This window comes from Larus michahellis, chromosome 6 (assembly GCF_964199755.1).
Source record: "Larus michahellis chromosome 6, bLarMic1.1, whole genome shotgun sequence".
NCBI lineage: Eukaryota > Metazoa > Chordata > Aves > Charadriiformes > Laridae > Larus > Larus michahellis.
This window is the reverse complement of record NC_133901.1, coordinates 37,819,849-37,841,042: the sequence shown is the minus strand read 5'-3', so window position 1 is coordinate 37,841,042 and position 21,194 is coordinate 37,819,849. Positions and strand designations below refer to the sequence as shown.

General features: G+C 38.6%; 2 protein-coding genes across 2 annotated transcripts in view; one reads left to right on the top strand and one right to left on the bottom strand.

The window, feature by feature from the left end:
* DNAJC12 (DnaJ heat shock protein family (Hsp40) member C12) overlaps positions 1 to 289 on the bottom strand; it is a 14,832-nt gene extending 14,543 nt beyond the window's left edge. The window contains exon 1 of the mRNA XM_074590023.1: positions 188 to 289. The gene's annotated coding sequence lies outside the window, so the exon portion shown is untranslated. The remainder of the gene's footprint in view (positions 1 to 187) is intronic.
* SIRT1 (sirtuin 1) overlaps positions 1 to 21,194 on the top strand; it is a 21,812-nt gene extending 618 nt beyond the window's left edge. The window contains exons 2-9 of the mRNA XM_074590019.1: positions 2,553 to 2,669; positions 4,051 to 4,292; positions 5,562 to 5,714; positions 8,443 to 8,590; positions 11,830 to 11,909; positions 16,126 to 16,312; positions 17,681 to 18,241; positions 19,101 to 21,194. Of these exons, the coding sequence (XP_074446120.1) occupies positions 2,553 to 2,669; positions 4,051 to 4,292; positions 5,562 to 5,714; positions 8,443 to 8,590; positions 11,830 to 11,909; positions 16,126 to 16,312; positions 17,681 to 18,241; positions 19,101 to 19,423 (1,811 nt within the window). The 3' untranslated portion in view covers positions 19,424 to 21,194. The remainder of the gene's footprint in view (positions 1 to 2,552; positions 2,670 to 4,050; positions 4,293 to 5,561; positions 5,715 to 8,442; positions 8,591 to 11,829; positions 11,910 to 16,125; positions 16,313 to 17,680; positions 18,242 to 19,100) is intronic.

Sequence of the window (21,194 nt, the reverse complement as noted above, 5' to 3'; positions counted from 1 at the left end):
TCCCTCCCTCCCTTCCTTCTCTACCCCCCGGGGGGCAGGCCGCCCGCCGGCCCCTCGCAGCCGGGAGGGGCGGCCCGGCCCAGTAGGAGAGGCCGCGGCCGGCCCCCTCCTCCCTGCGCCGGCGCTCGGGGCTCCCTCCCCGCGGCAGCCGCCCAGGCTCTCCCCCCTGGCCGGGCCCGGTGCTGACCTGTGCCTGAGCGCCGGGAGAGCGGCCGTGCTCCTTCCGTCCCCTGAACCCTAACGCCGAACGCAACTTGGGACCAGCTGCGGCCCTGTCTGAACCGAAGGGGTTCTCGTTCTGAGCGGTCCTTGTCAGAGCCTCTTGTTTCTTGTGCTGGGCTTCACAGAAGGAGATCGACTGGGCTCTCACTTCTGAAAAGACTTATTTTGCTGTGTTGCTGGCAACAAGTCATTAAAAATGAAAAAATCAAAAGCCCTGTTTCCCTTTCACAATCTCTGCCTTGAAATTATTTTATTTCTGTTTCTTGGGAACTTACACAGAAAGCACAAGAGCACCAATCTTGACCAATTCTTTAAATAACTTCACATTACAGTCTTGGTTAAGATTTCAGTGGCTGTGGCAAAAGCTAAACTATAATCTTCTAAAAAGTATCTTGGTTGAAGCATACTGTTTGGGCAGCATCAAGTATGGAAGTACTGGCATTGCATTATTGAAGCAGAGAGGTTTTGAGGGGTTTTGTTCTTTAAGGCAGTGCTTTGGAAAGACTTCTTAAAGGGTATATGATATTGCATTCTGTCAGTGAAGTCTTTACATTTTACCCTGGAATGCAGTTATTTTACCTCTAACTCCATAGTAAAACTCTACAGAAAATTTCTGCCTGGGCAAAAACAATCCCAAAGGTAACAGAGCTGTACAATAAGCTCTGAACAGCCTTGGTATTTAAAAACTTCATTGGAACAGCGCAAGATTAAAGCTAATGAACTGTTATTGGTGCCTTATGTGAAGCCTTTTTCCACCAGTTACTTGCATCCTCAGGGATGTTTTGCTGTGGATTGCTCAATTCTGGCAAGCATGTTCCCTTTAGTCCTTTGAGGAACCAAATGAATACACAGGGAGTGTTACAATTTAAACTGTTACTTTAGCCTCTTTATATCTATCACAGTGTTTCTTAAATGCACCACGATGTCATCTGTATATGATGAGGCTTTAACTATGTTGACTTTGATTCTAGACATGAAGGTAGTTTTTGTAAAACTTGCACTTCACACTTACTGATGTGTACTAATCAACTTTTTTCTTCTTCATAATGCTTTTTGCATAATATGCTCACTGACTGCATGCGTAATGAAGTGCAAGTGAAATGCTGTAAATATGGAGATTAATAATAAGAAATAGTAATGTCAAAAGAGGACCCGTGGTCTCAGAAGAACAAGACAGCAAGTACAAAAAGCAAATTTCTGTCCGCTACCTTTTTCCATTCTAATCAGAATAAAGTATTTATGCGAACAAGGGAAAGAACAGAACAATGCAATCTCTGAATAAAAAATGATGGTGTTTTGTGGTGTTCTTTATTTAAGAGTGAAGCAAAGTAACCTAGCTAAAATATTGTAGGGGTTTATTCAAACCGAGATTGAAAACTTTTATAGAGATTCTTTGCTTTAGAGAGCATGAGTGAGACTTGTTCTCCTTTGTACATAGTCTTAGATTTCCAACAAATTAAGCTACAGTTGCTGTGGCTATTTCTAATAAAAAAAGACTATAGCAAAGGTTTAGTAGTCTATCTTCTAATAAGATGCTCAGGTTAAAATTTAGATTTCCCCTTAAATGTTAGCTTAGTACGGCATGCTGCAAGACAAGTATCTCGTTCTTCTTTGGACTCCTTCATCTGGATACACGATGAAGTTAGATTGAGTTTCCCTGGCGGAAGGCCACGAGCTGAGCTGCAGTAACTGTGTGGTTTGCTGAGCCAAACCCAGCTGTGGGGTAAAGTGGGCGAGACAGACTTAGTGAAGGTGGTTCAAGGCAGCACATTTTTTGTCATAACTCTAATCTCATACAAGCCTGTGCATGGTCACCTGTTGCAGCTCAGCTGCATGACAACAGCCTAACCACGTTCTATAACTTAGTTGTATCCAAGCGTGTATTTGTGGGTTTCTTTTAAAATGTTGTGCTCTTAAAACCTAGTAAGATTAGTCTATAAATGGTGACATGTTTTCATTTAATCCAGTTTCTCAGTGAGCTGAATGCAGTGAGAACTGTAAGGGAAAGGAATTTTTAATTGTACTTTTAAAACATTTGGATTACTTGTAAGGTACAAAAAACCAATGCTTTATAGAATGAAAATTTCACTAAGGTCAACATCCAGCCCACTAAAGCCCAGTATTAAGGCACCAAGTCCACTGAAACGTTGAGAGCATTTATAAACTCAAAAAACATAGAAATTTTCTGTGTGTAAGTGATAAAACTGCCTATTAGTAATTTGTTGCAATTAACTGTAAAAGCATACAATTTTAGGTTTTATGATATATTTAAATATACATCTGTGCCATTTGGCTGACGTGTAACCTGTCATTGTTGTGCTGTCTTGCAGATAACTTCCTTTTTAGTGATGAAATCATAGCCAATGGGTTTCACTCCTGTGATAGTGATGAAGACGACAGAGCCTCCCATGCAAGTTCTAGCGATTGGACCCCAAGACCACGTATAGGTAGAAGCCTATATCATGTTCTTAGATGCTGTTTGCCTTTGAACAGTTACTTTCTTCTTCCCAGTCTTCCAGGGATTTCTTCTGTTGCAAAAGAAATGGCAGTTACTGCTTTTGAGCAGCTTAGAGTTGACTGTATTCTGTATGTTATTCAAGGAGTTTTAAAAAAGAACCTCTTTAAACTTGCTGTATTTTGATTAAAATTGTCACTGTCTTTTTTTGTGTAGATATCCTGTGTACACACAGACTCATTAAACTGAACAGATTTATGGCATATTTCTAGCCTATTTACTTAGTAGCGTTAATACTTTAAGGAACAAGAAGATGAATCTTGTATGATTTTAGCCAGTCTGTAGGGCTCACTGTCCCAAGTCTTACATCAGTTTGGGAATTATTAGTCTGCATATATCTTGCATATTAGCGATAGGTAAGTTAAGCACAGCAGTTAGTAACTCAGTAGAAGGTTCTTGCCTCTGTGTGAGGTCCCTCACCCAGGACTGGATAACCACTACAGTCCCTGGTGACTTGTGTGGGACAGGGGCTTCCAGGGCACCGTGGGGTTGGGACTTGAGGTCTCTTGTCTTAACACAGGTGCGTAAGTACATACTGCAGTGTCCATTTTGCCGGTATTGATAAGAACAGCAGCAAGAAAACACGTTATGACAACACAATATTCCACTTAAAATCTGCCCATGTGTTGTCTTTGCTGATCCCTTGTTAGAGCATCACTGTTGATACCTTTTGGGTGAATATCTGTAACAATTGCTTTCTTTATGTGTATTGTAACTGTAGTGACAGCTACTTGGGTTGTCTTAGTTTAACTTCTTAAGATTTACCTATTTTTCTTGTACTGCTCTAATCTCAAGTGTTTCTGGAAAGATTGATTTGATGGCTGTAGGAGGTCATGTCTGAAATCATTAGTGTTAGATGACTAAAAGAACAACAAAAATCCATGGATTCGTGGGCCCTATTTGTCTCTTTAGAGTGAAGTTTTATAATATGACTAGAAAGTATACGTGTGTTTGTTGTCTATTCAGCTTATTACTGTAAATACCTTATAAAACATTAGAAAAAAACAAATGGAGATACATTGTGAAAATCTTATACACCTCTAAGAGCCGTCAAGTTTGCTATGAATTGGGATTTCTACCTTGACTAACTTGTTGTGAAATCCTTCATGGGTTAACATAAAATAATAATAAATAAGTAAAACCGCTAGCTATACTATCACATCAGAATTTAGACCAAAACTTACAGGAGTTTTGATGAATGAAGCATTAAGTTGGATTAATGAAATTGTAGTAGTAAACATTAATAAATGGGACAATGACCATCTGAAATACTTGACTCAATTTTAAATATTTGTATTTCTTAATTTTCTTAGGTCCCTACACTTTTGTTCAGCAGCATCTCATGTTAGGTACAGACCCACGGACAATTCTGAAAGACCTGCTCCCGGAAACAATCCCTCCGCCTGAACTGGATGACATGACACTGTGGCAAATCGTTATAAACATTCTTTCAGAACCACCAAAAAGAAAAAAACGAAAAGATATTAATACTATTGATGATGCTGTGAAACTTTTACAAGAATGCAGAAAAATAATGGTCTTGACTGGAGCTGGGGTACGTATTGCTGCAATGACAGTGGGGGAATATAATATACAGATGGTTAAATACTTATCCAGTGCTTTACAGCATGCAGATGATGTGACCCTCGCAAGGTTCGTAATCAAATAATTGTGCTAGACGGGAAGAGGAGGCACAGCTGCCCACTAGAACGATGCACACTGCAAGACTGGATCTTAAGTTGGAAATGACAGGATCTCTATTCTTACAAGAAAATATTTGTATAAATTTAAACTCTTAAACAGTTGCTTCCACACAAAATACTTATGAAGATCGCATTTCCCTGTTCCAAAACATTTTCTATCCTAGTCATTTTTTCATTTGAAACAAAGGTAATGATTTTTTTAACCAAAATCTCAGTGGATTTTAAAATACCTGATGGAGCTAGAGGGACTAGAAGAATAGGACTCAAAAAGAAAAAGGGTCAGAGTCTGAGTTTTCTTTTTAACATCTGCTGCTCTATGATGGTAATAAAATTAATTACTCACTGTTTTACTAAAGAATATTTTTAACTGTTGTACAGCTTTATACCAACGTACCAGATCATGATATGAAAGCCGATCATTTTTTGTTTCTGTTCATACACAGGGTGTTACACCATTCAGAAAAGATGAGTAATTCAAATGAGCTTGTGAGAAAAGCACTGCTACTTCTGTTGCCCAATCTTGCTCTTTCTATAGTTGCTGTCATACACCTGTTTCTCCTCTTCCCATACCATTTTGGGGTAGTCTGAGACAATAAATGTTAGTCTTTATTGACTACTACAATGCTCTGATAAATAATGTTTGTTTATCAAAAGGCGTTTGTTATCAAAAGTAAGAATCTATTATGTTACTGTGTTAGCATGTAAAAAAGAAATAAAATCAGCCACCTTGTCCAAGCCTAAGTTGGAAGATCAATGAACACTTACTAATCAAACTTAATGCAATGCTATTTTAAACTTTTGTTCACTTCTGACAAAACTTCCAGTAGTAAAAGTAAGTTCTGGTGTCCTATAACTGCCTGAATGGATTGTACTAAAGGGGTTTTTGGCCCAGTTGTCAGACTTTGTTCCTGTGCTGTTTCTTCTGCGTGCGATTTGGGATTTGTCATATTGGTCCAAAAAAGAGAAAAATGAAAACAAAATAAATACAGAGAACCCAGACTGGTTTTGTTCTTAATGTCTCTGAGCACTGTGAGCATACAGAAGTGTGGTTTCCAAATAGTCTCTATTGTACCAAGTCTTTATTAGTTTTGCTTATTTCAGATTGCAAAAATGTATTTCAGGTGTCTGTGTCTTGTGGAATACCTGACTTTAGATCAAGAGATGGCATCTATGCACGCCTTGCTGTAGACTTCCCAGACCTTCCAGATCCTCAAGCAATGTTTGATATAGAATACTTCAGAAAGGATCCCAGGCCGTTTTTTAAGTTTGCAAAGGTATGGTTTTCCAACAGTTCTTATCTTGCTCAGTAAAGACAGATAAAAATGTTAAAATGCATAAATCAGATATAAAACTATTCTGTTAACAAAACAGTATCTTTGTCTTTTCTTATAAACAAGACAGAAAAATAAGTTAATATATTGAATTTACTTTAATGAGAGACTTCATTCAGTGGTGTAACAGCTCTCTCCTTGGGCAGGTCTTTGCAGTGTATCAGTTTTATATCCTCAGTGTTACTTCAGTCATTGTATGCAACCACATATTAACCTTATTAGAAATATTTAGCAACATTCTCTCTCTTTTTTTTTTAAGCCTATTTTTACTGTTCCTGTTACAAGTTCATGATACGTACAACCATTCTAGACAGCGTCTCTAATTTCAGGGAAGATAGATAAAAACTCAGTAATCTTAGCTGCTCTTACTTTCTCTAAAAAATGAAAGAATATGAGAAACTTTTGGGCCGCACATGAGTGATGTGGAATGCTACAGTTGAATTTGATATGCTGTGGCATGCTGTTCAGTGTCATACAATACATTCACATTTTATCACTGTATTTACAGATGAGTAAAGCAGTTTTCATGCACTAATAGGTTTGTTCTTGTTTCAGGTTTTGATTTAACTGTGACAAGGATCTGTACATCTTAGAGAATTAAAGCCTTTTTGCTGGAACTGTGTTTGCTTAAAAGGGAGAAAGCGGCAGTTTTTGGAAAGATATTAGTGACATTAAACAATTTAACTTAAAAAGCAGGGAGTACATCTCCAAGACAAGAAGGGATTGTAGAAGCTGTAGACATATGTAGAAACAAAAAAAAATAATTGCACTTAGTCTGAAATTTCCACAGGGAAAAAAAAAATCAGACAGAATATTGTAAGAATTACCACAGAACCAGTAATGACTTGTGAAAATCAATCACTACTAGTTATGCTCACTCTTTCTTCCCTTTGCTCACAATTTATGCTGCTGCTGTACTATGTTTTAAAGATTGGAAAGGAAAAATCAATGCATTTTTCAGCTGCTTAGCTTTCTCTGAAAGCCTCCTGTCCAGATACTAATATATTTTGACGCTCATTAGTATATTCAGTTCTTTGGCTTTTTCATATTTAATAAAAAATCCAAAAAAAACCCCCACAAGAAACAAAAAACCCAACCCACTTGAAGCCTGTCTATACACAGGTTTTATCAGAATAGACCAAATCCAATTTGGCTGATACTTTTTTACTTAAATAATTTCTCCTACTTCTCCTTTTCTGTCCCATCAGCTCAGTTAGAATATTCATTTCTTATTCCATGAAATCTTCGGTTCCTTTCATTCTAGGGGCAAAGAATGGCCAAATAAATTTGCAGAGCTCAGCAGCAGGACACGTCTTGCTTCTTCAGACTAAGATATAAAAGCTAAGGACCACCTGAATATCTAATGATAATCATGTATTAGGGTATTCATAATCAGGGTAACAGCGCTAGGAGCAATCATGGATCGTTGCTGCAGTTTAACTCCAAAGACCCATGTAGCTTCAGAATTATGAGTAACTTGAAATATTTTGGGGAAAAAACAAATGCTTTCAAAAAGTCTTTTTTGTTTGTTAATAGTTAGGCTATATGGTAGCTGTAGGCAGAGCTGTCACAAAGATTAATTTAACAGTTCACTGTTGTGCTAGAACTTTTGTGTCAGCTTTACGTTTCTACTGGTAAAGGCAAGCAGCAGCCTCCTGCTTGCAGACTTCGTTTTGCTGGTGACCCTTGTGCTTTTTCTGTAAAAAGGCCTCACTTTCCCAGGTGAGACTGCAGCCCAGTCGCTCTTCAGTGGTGAGAGAGTGTCTGGAGAGCAGAGGGTCTGGAATTCAAGCTCCTCCCCTAAATAATTGCTCCTGAGAAACAGAATGGTGCTGCTGCTGCTGTCCTCCTTGTTACGCAGCAACCAGAGGTACCACCTGGGGTGGTCAGCTCGAGACAGACATTCCTAGTGTGAAGCTTTCAGCTGGGTGCCTACATTCAATTTTTCCTTTTGGCAGGCTCCTTTCTCACTCTGAGTGAACATCAAACCATTCTTCAAACCGTTCTACAAAAGTGCCTACGTTTTTTTCCATATGCTCTTTAGGTGCATCTACCTCCTCTCCCGTGATCTAATGGAAAGGCTAAGCATCTGTCAGGCACAGTGGAACTGCTCTGCTAAGCCATATGGTTTTAATTTAATGATTATTGTAACCAGCTAAATTGGCAGAGCTGGTCTGAGGTCCACCTGTCTTCCCCCTATATCCAATGTCATTCTGCTTTCTAGGCTCCCATCTTCTAGGAACGGCTGCTGATAATGCTGATGAGCAAAAACTGCTTATCCCGAACCAAAAGACCAGAATCCAAATTCCTTGTGAAATTTTTGTCTGACTGCAGTTAAACCATATGTTTCTAATAACAAATATTGAGGTTACTTGACACTTACAAAGGAAAAAAAGCTTTCCTATTTCATAGTTCTCAAAACCAAAAAAGACCTAAACCTTGCTTTTATGCTCTGTGAAGAACAAAATACCAGCTTCCATGTGGAGCAAGTCATCCTGACATGATCAGAAGCTCAGCTGTTAAGAGTTGGATCTGAGGGAAATGGCAAAATGCAAAGGGAGTGACAACATTAACTGCTGACATCATCATTATTGATAATATTCAGCCCTGTGTGAACTGCTGGAGTTGGAGTAAAGACTTACACTTTCTAATGTACTTCTGAATTCCCTAGGAAATCTATCCAGGACAATTCCAGCCATCTCTCTGTCACAAGTTCATAGCTTTGATGGATAAAGAAGGAAAACTACTTCGCAACTATACTCAGAACATAGACACATTGGAACAGGTTGCAGGAATCCAAAGGATAATACAGTGTCATGGTTAGTGGGTTTAGTTTCACTTTTCTTATTTTATGTGTAGGAATAATTTTTACTGGTGCATGTGACAAGGTAATCGCTATTGGAATTAATGGGGTTTTTTCTTGAATTGGTACTCTTGGCAACAAATATCCCGCTTTTAAAATGCTAATTTTATTTTTTTTTTAGGTAGCTTAAGTATTTAAATCAGAAGTGTTTCAAGTGGAAATTTCTTTCAGAAATTATGCTTGATAAACGGTGGCCTTTGTCTATCAGTGAAGATCCACACCCTGTTCACACAAGCTTAGACCTGAACTTTTGAAATGTATTTTGTGCTCCTTTATATTCATGACTGAGAACACAGTGTGGAAGTCAGTCTTTTTCAGTCCCTCTCGCTATTAATGAAATGGAGTTTAGCTGTTATCTGATTCTTTATTTAGAATATATTCCATTGAAATCTTAAAATACCCTGACACTTCAGTGACTTTACCTCACGTATAAAATATTGTGGATTAATCACCTGTTCAGTTGAACTGCACATCATCTTGTTACACCTTCAGTGTCGTACACATTCTGTAGTTATGATACCAAACTAAGTGGAATCTCTTAATTAGTTGCTTGATATGCTTTCCATTTCCAAGGACTTGCATATGTCAAGCTAAAAGGCTAAGGATCCATTTTTAAGGAAAGGATGCAGAAAATGAGTTCTTAAAGTGCATGTTTGGATCATTTAGTAGACTTCTTGCTTAAAAGCAGTGTTGGCACGTTTGTAAGACCTGTCTGTCTAATTCCACCTTTTCCAGGGACCAAACTCACTTGGTTTCCTTATCTACAAAGCTTAGCTTGGTGCCAGGTTCGTCAATTTTCTTTATTCAAACAGAGCAAACGTGGTGTTCTGCCGTGGTGGCCAGACAGCACACAGGAGAACCGTTTCTGTCGAATAACCCAAATCTGGTGCTAGTTTCCATTTGTACTTGGTGTGTCATGCATTTTCTTTTGGTTCGCATTCTGTGTTACCATGAACTTCTTACATGGTTATGTTTTTACACGTCACAGCCACGTTCAAGCTTCCTATTTTTGCAGTTGCACACTACAGTAATGAGATTTCAGACCATCTTCACTGTACGTCCTGTATAAGTTGATTATAAATTTAAAAGATTCTTTGACAACATGCTATGAACTTCGAGATTTTGAGGCCTTTGGAAATTAGCAAAGGGTGTTTTGAGCACATCAGGCTTTATCTGACATCCAGTTATGCTGCTCTTTAACGAATGCTAGTTGACTAACAGTAGTGGGTAAAGAGAAATTGAAACTCTTATCTAATAAGAGTTCATAATGCTACATTTATTCTGTCTTTATTGTCTAGCTGTGGCAATGGCAAGTTAATCATGACAAGAAACCCTGTAATGATTTGGGGAGTTCATATATGAACCTTTGAACCCATTTCATACTGCAGACCTACAGTAAAGTTGCTACTATCAAAACTCCTGTGTCTTGGATGCATTTTCTGAATTTAAAATGGCTTTTGAAGTCGAGCAGCATGTCTGGAGTTGGATCATATTCCTTGCCATTGCTGTAGCTGGATGATAGAGGCAGTGACCTGCTGGCTACACATGACTTATGCATGGGGCAGCATAACTTCTTGATCAGTGAAAAATAACTCACCTAATAGAGTTGCAAGCAGGTAGCAACAGATGCCTCAGACAGGGTTAGGTCTGCTAGCCTGACAGACATGTCCCTAACACACTGTACAAAGGGCCAAATTATTACTATAAACAAATCATAATGAGCAAATAATAACTGTCATACTTCCTGTAGTCTTTGGAATCCCGCAAGTTCTGGGAGTTGCAATGCTGAGCAAGCGTTTCAGAAGCTGTGCACTTTCCACGCCAGCAGCGATTAGCAGACCTGAACTGCCAGTTGTTCATAAATTATCTGCTCCAAGTTCTTCTGTGCTTCCACTCTTTGTCTTACCCAGATACAGTAGCATACCCCAAAGCACGTTCTGATGTCATAGTGAGCCCCAGACTCCCTTCATTTAGCAGTGTAAGTGATGGTTGGCTGCTGCGCGTAGCTTAGGAGCAGAAAATATCTTTGGTTTGGGTGGCTTAAAATAATACCCCAGATAAAGTTTTGGTACCAGAGGTTTTTAACTGTTCCTAGCTTCTGCAAAGCTTTCAACATCTTAACCGTTAGCTTTCTAAAAGTTTCCTTTTGAAGAGAGACCTTTGTACCCCCCATACAGGACTCAGTCACAGAATTTTCTTACTGCCCTCGTATTCACCATTAGAAATTAGAGAGCTCCACACTTTTGCTGTATGAGTGGCACGTTCCAGTGCAGGGTCAAAAAGATCCCCAAATTATTATTTTATTTTTTTAAGCCTTGTTTCATGGTTAGAAGAAAATCTGTCATCTTTTTGCTTTATTCTTCAGCATTCTGTCAACTTCTGGCATTATTCCTTCCACAGATAAAAGGCCTTGTAGGCCTATCTCTCCTGGCCATGGGCGCACCAAAAGGCCACTCTAGTTTGCCACAGTGACTTCACACTGTGTATTTTCTTGTGTGTGTTGGCCACCTGATAAGCTTTCCCTTTAGACCAACAGAGACACAAGTGCTCTACCACATACTCAGGCATCACCTTCAGCTGCTTCAGAAACAGCCCAGTTAGAGCTACCAAGTGGCTGGATGGAGCAACCAACTTAACACGCTCTTGCCAAGTAATAGGCACTGGCTAAGCTGGGTACCAAGTTCAGAGCAGTATTTCAGTTTGAACACTATAACTGCAACTTCTCTCTTCTGCTGAAAGGAACAGTACTGCTTTTTAGCTGCCTATAACAAAGATTTTACTAACCCATTTTCTTAGTTATTTTGCCCTACTCTTTCTTGAGTTCACATGGGTTCGTGTCCCACTGCTGCTGTTTGCAGAGCTGCTGGCAGTACCGTTAGTTGTGTAAAGAGGAAAAGGGAAGGTTCTGTGCGCCTCACCTTGTATATGCTTGCACAGGTTGGGGGAATGAGGACACAATGCAATTTTTGTTGACATGCATGTGGTATATCCTACTCCTAAAACAACATTTCTGCTGACTAACATCTAGAAGAACTACTTTTAGTACTACAAGTATCTTAATTTTAAATTACTTTTAATGATTGATTTTTGTAGCACTGCAACATAATAGCCTTTGTGTCAAAACAGCTTGGGAAAAATGACCAAATCTGAATGACTGAAAATCCTTATTTCTACCATACGGGTTTTTCTCCTCAGGTTCCTTTGCAACAGCTTCCTGCCTGATCTGTAAATACAAAGTTGATTGTGAAGTTGTTCGAGGAGATATTTTCAATCAGGTAAAAATTTACTTTAACTCACTGCAGCTTTCTAATAAGTAACTCTCAAAAATATCACCAAACACCACCCTTGGATTGCTTAAAAGATCTGCTTTTAAAAGGCTACACGTCTTTGCATGTACTTCACAAAAGTGCATATCTGTATTTTAGCATTTTCCCTAGTATTTAAAAGTGTACTCTAATACTATACTGCAAAAATTAGGTAATGGGAAAAAGCAGAACAAAACCGTAAGAGTCTATTTTTAATGGCACCTTCAAGAAAAGTACAGGTTAAAATGGTAAGTACAAAGTTGGATTTATACCTGTTTTATGTTAATCTGAACTCACAGTCACACTGAGAAAGCATTCTTAGCTATTTATAACATCGGTTGCTCTTTGAGCATTTGCCTACATTAAAGATATGTTTAAATAGTAGATGATGCATGGAGATGCTGCTAACAACAGAGCAGCCTCTGAGCAAGGCAGAGGATCAACTGAGGTCTCTGACGTGCACTTTCTAGAACTTCTGAACTGTGCTGTATCGGAACTCCCTGCATCTGGGTGTGAAGTGCCCCAGGGCAAGGCAGGAGTTAGTTCTGCTCTGTCACAGCAGATGAACCTTTGGCTTGGCGAGACCCTCTTTGCTCTTCTTCCCCTTATTTTGAAGGATCAGAGATGATGATTCTCCGATCAAACAGATTATTCATACAAATGGAAGGGGATTCTCTTTCTACAGGCTCATGTTTTATGATAACTGCTTGAATCCACAGTTGCAGTTTTAGATAAGAAATATGGGAGGGATGTAAATTTTTCAGGTATTACATTTGAAATGGAACTCAATGAAAACCTTTCAGAAGAGATGTTTGAGTTAAAGCTTTAAGAAATGTGAATCTCATAAGTGTGAAGCTTTGTAACACTGAAATATTGAATGTGAAACCTGGTTTACTTTCCCAGTAAGAGAATTATTTTTGAGAACTTTTTATCTTACAGATGTTTGCTGCTTCTTTACCTTCAAAGCCAGCTGGTTGGAGTCTAGGTTTTCTTCCTTCTAAACAATCATTCCTAAGCACTCTGTAATTTTCTGGTTTGATTGTTAGTGGTCAGAACTCCTTCTCCTAACAACACTTTAATCATTGTATGTTTATATGCTGAACCAAACTCCTGCACTGATGGCCTGACCCTGCTGGTGGTCAGCAATGGAAGCTTGAGGAGGTGGAGAGAAGACGACTGTAGCAATACTTGTGAATAATGAGAACAAAGGGGGTTCTTACTCCCAAGATGAGAGTGAAGGAGCTTTTTACACTCAATCTATCAGCCCTAATCTTACACTCCTGTTGCCAGGTATATCTTTCCAGGGCAGGCCCTACTGTTATACTGAATTACTTTCATAATGCAAAATCAATATTGCCAAATATAATTTCACACAAAAAACCCAGCACTATTGAAAGAAAAAATATCCTTTCTCCTTTATGCCTGAAAAAAAAAAATTGTTCTATTTGCCATCATTACCTTTATTCTGTAGCCTGCATTTCCCAAACCAGCGCTATGCAGTTTCTTTGTCTGTTGTCTCTCTAGAATATAGAATTTGGTTCCTTAGATATCAAAAGAAGCCTTTCCGTACTTATGAAACAAAACATTATCCATTTCAACAGCTTTGTTCTCTAACAAGTTGCCCTTCACAAAAATGGTTTTGGCACCTGGGTCCCAATCGATAGTCCAGTTCTTAGTCTCTGCTGTCCCCACTATTTGAAGGTTCAGTTGTACATGGCCCCCCGTCCTTAGTTTTCCCTAAAAATGCTACCTTTCCTTTGTCTGGTCCATCCCCTGATGGTCATAGGTGCTTCACAAGCAAGTGAGTCTAGCTAGCATCTTTCTGCCAAGATTTCCTTTCAACATATTGTAGACTGAGAATTGTTTGAGATTATCTGTTTAGAAAACTACCAATTTCTTGTTGCTGCTCTTCATTCTTCTGCCACTTCCAAGATAATGTGCCGGTTCCCTGTAGCATGATTCTTTCTCACGGTTGCTGTACACAACCATCCTTCTGGATGAGAAGTAGCAGCAGTTATAAATCACACAGATAGAACTTCCGAGTAAAACAACTGTCAGTCACTTTGAAAAACAGCACTTCAACTTTGCTTTTGACTGTTTTAGGCAGCTTCAAGAAATAGTGAAAGGGTCTCAGATTTAGGAAGAAAAAACCAAGAAATGGAAAACATGCACCAGTTCTTGGATATTCTTAAACCAACGTAATCTTTACTAATCTTGTTTTTGATATACGGATAACATCAAAAGTCAATGAGAAATTCCATTTTTCTTTCATTAGACAAGTACATCAGCAGAGGTGGTGGGGTTTTGGGGGAGTGCTACTTCTGGAGGGAAAGAGGACCCTAGGCAATTGAGTGGCCAATTATCTAGCTTTAACTTCTTGGTATCAATTTCAGCTCTTGGAATAGATCTCCCCCCTTACTGACGACCTTTCTGAGGATTAGCAGAGAAGCTGGTGAGTAGTGTAGTGTTGAAACGCATTTATGGGCCCATTACAGTGACTCAAATGATTTGGACAGGGACATCAGTTGCTCTACAGAGATCCATTAAGTCACAAGTCATTGGACTTCCTGTGAGAAATGATGGAAACGGAGTTAATATTACTTGGTCTCTTTAAATCAAAATTTAGAGGTCTTCATTTCATCTTCCTCCTAATACAGAGCAAATTATTTTCCCTCCTTAAGCTTCGAACTGAAAGTGCAAGGGCATCACTAACATCAACAGAAGAGACAGCAGGGTAAAAAGCTTCAGAAAAGCTTAAGCTGTTTGTGTGTTATGAGCTCTCTCTAATATGTAAAGATCCGAGGAAGAAGTTCAAGATGCATTCTACCCACCTGCTCCTTTTTGGGGAGTTCTTTAGTTGGTTTCTTTTTAGTATGGGGTTACTAGATGCTCTTTAGCTTGGGTATGTGATGAAGGTTTCCACCATACCAGTTCCTAGTTCTTGTACCGTATCACTTCTTGCGCATCCCTCCCACAAGATTTTCTTCAAAGGAGGATCGGATTCTTTGTTCAAAGACACATATTTTTTGGGAACGGTCCTTTGACACTAGAGGAAGGTCTTTTACTTGTGATGTTTTCTCATATGGAAAGCATTGTCTTTTGTCCTACTGCAGGCATCCACAGACTAGTTCTTTGATTAAAACTTTCTAAGTAAGTTCTGTATTATTTTTTACGCATACACTCTGTGTACAAGAGGGGGTTGTTATGCATTTAAATGTCAGTTTTCATATATTTTCCAATTACAATAGGTAACATACATCTCTCTACACCTTTACATAGCACTAATGTGCTTGTGATGACTGCTATAGGATTGCAGCTACAGGTAGCTCCGTAGATTTATTCTGGGGTATTGTATTTTAACATTACAGCTGAGAAGACTTGAAATATTTGAAAGAAACATTGCTGAGTAGTAATTGAAGCATTGTCTGTACATACATCATTCACCTTCTTGCTTTTCTTCTCTCTGAAAAAGTCTTAAGATAGGAAAGTGTTCAAAGAGGTCCCAAAGATCAGAAAATCCTCTGGTTTCAGGAGTAAAGGGAGCCTGCTTCTCCACAAATGTAACTCTTGTAAACTTTTTTTAGTGAACAGGGATTCTGCTCTGTTTTTGGAGGAATTGGAAGAGTTTAAAATGGAGACCAACCAAAAGTTCTTTCCTATGTTCTTTTCCTGTGTGCTTTTTGCTAGTCACCTGCACCAGTGCCCTGTTTATGTATGTGTATAACGCACATACCCTTTTGGAGGAGAGGTAAAGCTGTACAGTGTACTCTCTGATTAGGAAGGGGGTTGCATCAGATCCTATAATGTAAACTGTCAGCGAAATTGTAAGTTTTTGCTCTGATAAAACCAAGAAAAATATATTCCTGTCAAATAGGAGGTAATTACCCATTGGTGCTGAGCAGGACTTTGTCTTAGCTGTCAGATAAGAACTGTGTAGATCTGCGTGGTTTCTCCCCTTTGACTTAAGAAGACTGACTCTTTATTCCTGCTGTAGTTTTATTTCTGTGTGCAGTTGCTGCAGGCTAGAGTAAGAAATGTACTTGTCTGTATATCCAGAGAAAAATTAAATGAGGAAATATCACTGAAACTTGTCTTTTGCCAGAATTAGTCACTGTGAATTGCTAAATTCTCAGGTTTTCAAGATGCACAGCCTTGAATTGTAGTAATAGAAGTTGTTCTAATGCAGGTTGTACCTAGATGTCCCAGATGTCCACCTGATGAACCGCTCGCTATCATGAAGCCAGACATAGTGTTCTTTGGAGAGAACTTACCTGAGCAGTTCCATCGCGCCATGAAGTACGACAAAAATGAAGTTGATCTCCTTATTGTCATTGGGTCTTCACTGAAAGTAAGACCAGTAGCATTGATTCCAAGTAAGTGGCTATCTCTGGTAATATTTTCTTCCAAAGATTTGGATCAGAAGCAAAACTCTCCGTTAAGACCTCTAAGAATTGCTTTTGGTTTGATTCAGTGAAGAAACTAGATTAAGCATCTAGTTTTCTAAGATGAAAACTAATTGCCTATGTAAAGCTGAAATGCAAAATAGAGGAAGAAACAAATCCTAAGTGCTTTTTCTGCACTGCAGACAGATCTCGAGGTAATGAAATGATAATCTGAAAAACTACTCTCCTAAAACTTGAATGACTTTGTTCTGAGATTTGATTAATTTCTCTCCCTGCTTGCAGTATGCTTTCAGAGTTACTTGGAAGATTTAGAAAGGAATCATCTTTAAAAACATAAATGTGGGATCAAAAAATCAGATTAAGTATATATCAGGTGGCTGAGTTGTAGCTTATTTTAAAGTCAGTACTTAGTACTAAATGATACACAGTATGCATTATATAGTGTGTCACCATCTGGACCCTCAGCTTTTAAAAGTGATATGGAAAAACTTCTCTGCTAATATACGTCACAGAAAAATGCCCTTCGGGAAGGCTGAGAGAATACCATGACAGGCAATCATTTGCCTGCTGAGTGCAAGACTTACTGGTACTAAAGAAATCCTCTTCACCTGTACGCCTGAGCAGAACGTGTGCTTAGCATCTGCTGTTAACTGGGAACAGTACCGCACCCACGGCCTTCCTAGTGACATCTTCTTCCCTACAGAAGAGGCAGAGCTTAGTGTTTAGGCTGCCAGGAAATGCAGAAGGACGGGAAAGCTGGGATCTACTACACAAACCATTGCTCTTTCTGAGTCCTAGAACTGGATTTCGTGGGTTGGGTATCTGAGGAATCAACGCTAGGTTACCAAACTGGTGGGATTTGGAAGCCTAAATGTCAGAAATGGGTTGAGCAACCCTGTGCAGTGTAGACTGTACCTGAAAGTATTTTGACCTAATTAATGGGATGTCATTTACCAGCAGGATATTCTTCATGTGCATTAAGTACATAAAAGGCATGCACAAAAATCGGCACAGTTCTTGTAAGAGTTTATAGTATTAATTTTAATAATCTATTTAGCACTTGACCAAACATTGCTGTAGTCAGTATTTCTGTGCATGTGTTTCTCAGTGATGGAGTAGAGGAACACTTCTTACTGGGAAAAGCAGGGAAAAGAAGTCCAGATAGGCTACAGTAGGCGTAGCTCCTCAAACTGCTGTTGTTAAATTTGAGATTTGCTTGTCTTCTTCCTGGTCTTGTTGCAAGTGAATGAGAAGTCTTGAGGAATCAAACTTTCAAGTAGATCTCTGCTGAAAGTAAAACTGAAGTGACTACCTTTAAATTCTCTTTTCTATTTATAGGTTCCATCCCCCATGAAGTGCCTCAGATCTTAATTAATAGGGAACCTTTGCCTCATCTACACTTTGACGTGGAGCTTCTTGGAGACTGTGATGTTATTATTAATGAGTTATGTCAAAGGCTAGGTAGCGAATATACAAAACTCTGCTACAACTCAGTAAAACTTTCAGAAATAACAGAAAAGCCTCCACGAACGCACAAGGAGCTCGAAATGCACTCATCTGAGCTACCGCCTACCCCTTTAAACATTTCAGAAGACTCTAGTTCACCAGAAAGAATGACCCCACCAGATACTTCGGTGGTGTCTTCAGAACAGCCGGCTGAATGTAAGGTAGAAAACTGTGACCCTGCCTCAGAAATTAAAGGGACCTGCACAGAGGAAAAGATTCAGGACACACAAACATCATCAGAAAACCCGGAAAATCCTACTAGTGAACTAATGAACTCTGAAACAATGAAGGAAAATGGATCTAACAATGGAGAAAATAAAGAAAAAAATGAAATATTGAAGAAGTGCTGGGTAAACAGATCTGCAAAAGAACAGATTAGCAAAAGGCTGGATGGTAAGCGTTAACTCTTTTCAGTGTTTTGTGTTTTTTGGCCAGATGTTTACTCTAGACTTACTTTAAAGCAATAAATAGGTTACCCTTGAGGGACTCGGTCGGTTTTGGTCATTATTTTTGTTCAGACAAGTGTCTGCATAACTCATCATTGTATTGTTTATTTCTTTTGGAGAGGCTGCTAGGAAAACTTTTTGTAATTCATAATAGGTTTTATAATCAGTGATTACAGAGTCCCTAAAAAGACCAAAGTTTAGGAGGTTTAAGGTAAGTATCAAAAAATAAATCAGTTTCTAACACTTTCAAAAATTCCAGAAAAAATGAGTTTGATCCTCAGGTGTGTATAAGCTGGTCACAGTAGGTGCTAATTTGGTGTGGCAGCCGCCTTGTAGAACTGAAAGATGAAGTCATGACAGGAGTTGAAAAGTAAATCTCACAGCTGGGGCCAGGCACATTTTGAAGGAAACTTTAGCCTTTCCAAGGAAGCCTTCCAGTATGTAGTCTCTTAACTGATGTAACGAGGTACCGCACTAGAGAATCAGCATGGATGAAGAACCAAGTAATGGAAATGTAGCTGTGAATACGTCTACTGATGAAAAAAGCTGCTAAACATTACGGTTTAAATGCTTTTTTGTGTCATAGGGAGGGGGGAGAAGGAACGCTGAGCTTCCCAGTGAAGCATTTGTTATGTGCCGTTTCTAATGATACATTGAAGTAAAGGGGTTTCTAACGTAATCTGCTTTGTCAGTTAAGTTTCACTGATGAAAATACATATATGCAGTACTTTCTAACCAGAAGCTTGCAAGATCTTTTATGAATAATTTATTTTAGCCTTTTATTGACTTTTGAAATTCTGTTTCAGGTACTCAGTATCTATTTTTACCACCAAATCGCTATATTTTCCACGGGGCTGAGGTATACTCAGATTCTGAAGACGATATCATATCTTCTAGCTCTTGCGGGAGCAGCAGTGAAAGTGGTTCATGTCGTAGTCAGAGCCTAGATGTGGAGGATGAGAGTGAGATGGAGGAGTTTTACAATGGCATAGAGGATGAGGATGCTCCAGAAAGGGAAGAGGAAGCTGGATTCGGGGAGGATGGAGTTGAACAAGATGAATCGGCAGCTGATGAATCAGCGTATACAAGTGAAGCTGCAGGGACTGATCACCCGAGCAACAAGTTGTAAAGTGATCACTGACTGGTTACAGGAACTTTCCACCAGCATTAGGAGCTTTGGCATGTCAGAATGAATGTTTACGTCTGAATTTAGAGCAACAAAACCATAAGGATGTAGTGTTTATAAACAACTAAAACAGATTTTCATGCTTAGTTTTTTACCTTTTTCAATAAAATTCTATTACTGCGCACTCAACACTAACTCATCTTTTTTTTTAAGGTACTAGGAATATCTAAATAATTGTCACTATGTTCACTTTTAAGTTCATCTGTCTGATCAGGCATCCATGTATATAATACATATTTTTGCTTAATGAATTTCAGCTTATATTATTTTTAAACAGTTTTGAAAAAGCCATTGGAATGTTAAACTAATATAAAGGGAACAGCTAATTTAGACCAAAGAATGGTATTTTCACACCTCTTGCTTTGTAACAGTTTGGTTTATTTAAAATCTTCTTATGCTTCTGCTAAACCTTTCATTTTTGCCTAGTCTGTCATTAAACACTGGCATTTTCTAAGACCTACTGTGGCAGCTAATTTTTTGCTTTAACAGTTACTTTGTATGTTTGAGACATACTTAAATGTGAGTAGATAGTTAAATGGAAACAAGACAGTGAGCACTTGAGAAATCCTGTTTTTTAGACTGATCAAGAAGTGCTGTGAAAATGCTTTGGTAACTGAGTTTAATACTTCCTGTGGACATGAAGCGACGTTGACATTGGCTCCTTAGCAAATATAATACTGGCATTTTGAACAAAATGGATCCCCCGTGGTAGAAGTTTTTCATGTTGTATACAAAAGTCAACTATAGCGCAGCTTGCATTACAAATAGCATTTGACAAATTGCCAAGGCTCTGCTGTGGAAGCTAGGCTCAGTTCAGAACGGTGTTTCTACCAGCATGTGAAAAGGCGCAAAAAAAAAAATAAGCTCTTCCTTTATACTTACTGATGCAACAAAACCTGGAGAAACTCACTCAAATACGGAGAGCGTCTGCTTACACTGCTGAGTGGCTAAAACACAGACTAGGAACCTGATCTGGAATCACGCTGTTTTGAGGTCATGCCTGAGGTTGGGAAAATAACTTTCCACTTGCTAGCTCCACCTTGCATATTAAAAGCAAAGCAGCTACTCAAAGTATTACATTGTATAGTCGAGTGCTAGGCTGCCTTAGAACTGGATGTTGCGAATTTTCAAGTGCGGATTGTTTCCAAGCCTTTAGAACTATTTTGTAAAATTGCACAGTGCAGTAGTAAGTGAAACAGCATTTTTCTATAAACCACTTTTTCAACATTGGCCCAAATGAACTCTACGGTGTAGATTATTCATATACTTTGCTTTACTATTTATTACATTTTGGAAGATGGATAGTAGCTGTTCTTTGAAAATAAAATACATCACTTAATAAATATTTAAGAACAGCCTCCTGTATTCATCAGAAAATGTTGGCATGTTGTCTCATTGTCCAAATTTAATACAGCTCTTATTTGGCTACACTAAAGAATGCAATATGTTTAGTTTTCACTTGCATGTCACAATGTATTAGTTTGTGCTATAGGAGATATTTTAAATTGAAATACTTGTTTTAAATTATTTTTACAGTGAGGATTGTTTTCTGCTCTTTTATATTGTATATAGTGTCTTTTATGTAATCTACTGGCATATGTTTTGTAGAAGACTGTTTAAAATGACTGGCTATCTTCCTGCAACTTTTGAAATACAAAACCAGTGTTTTATACTCGTACACTCTGTTCTAAAGTCTATTAAAATTGTCATTTGA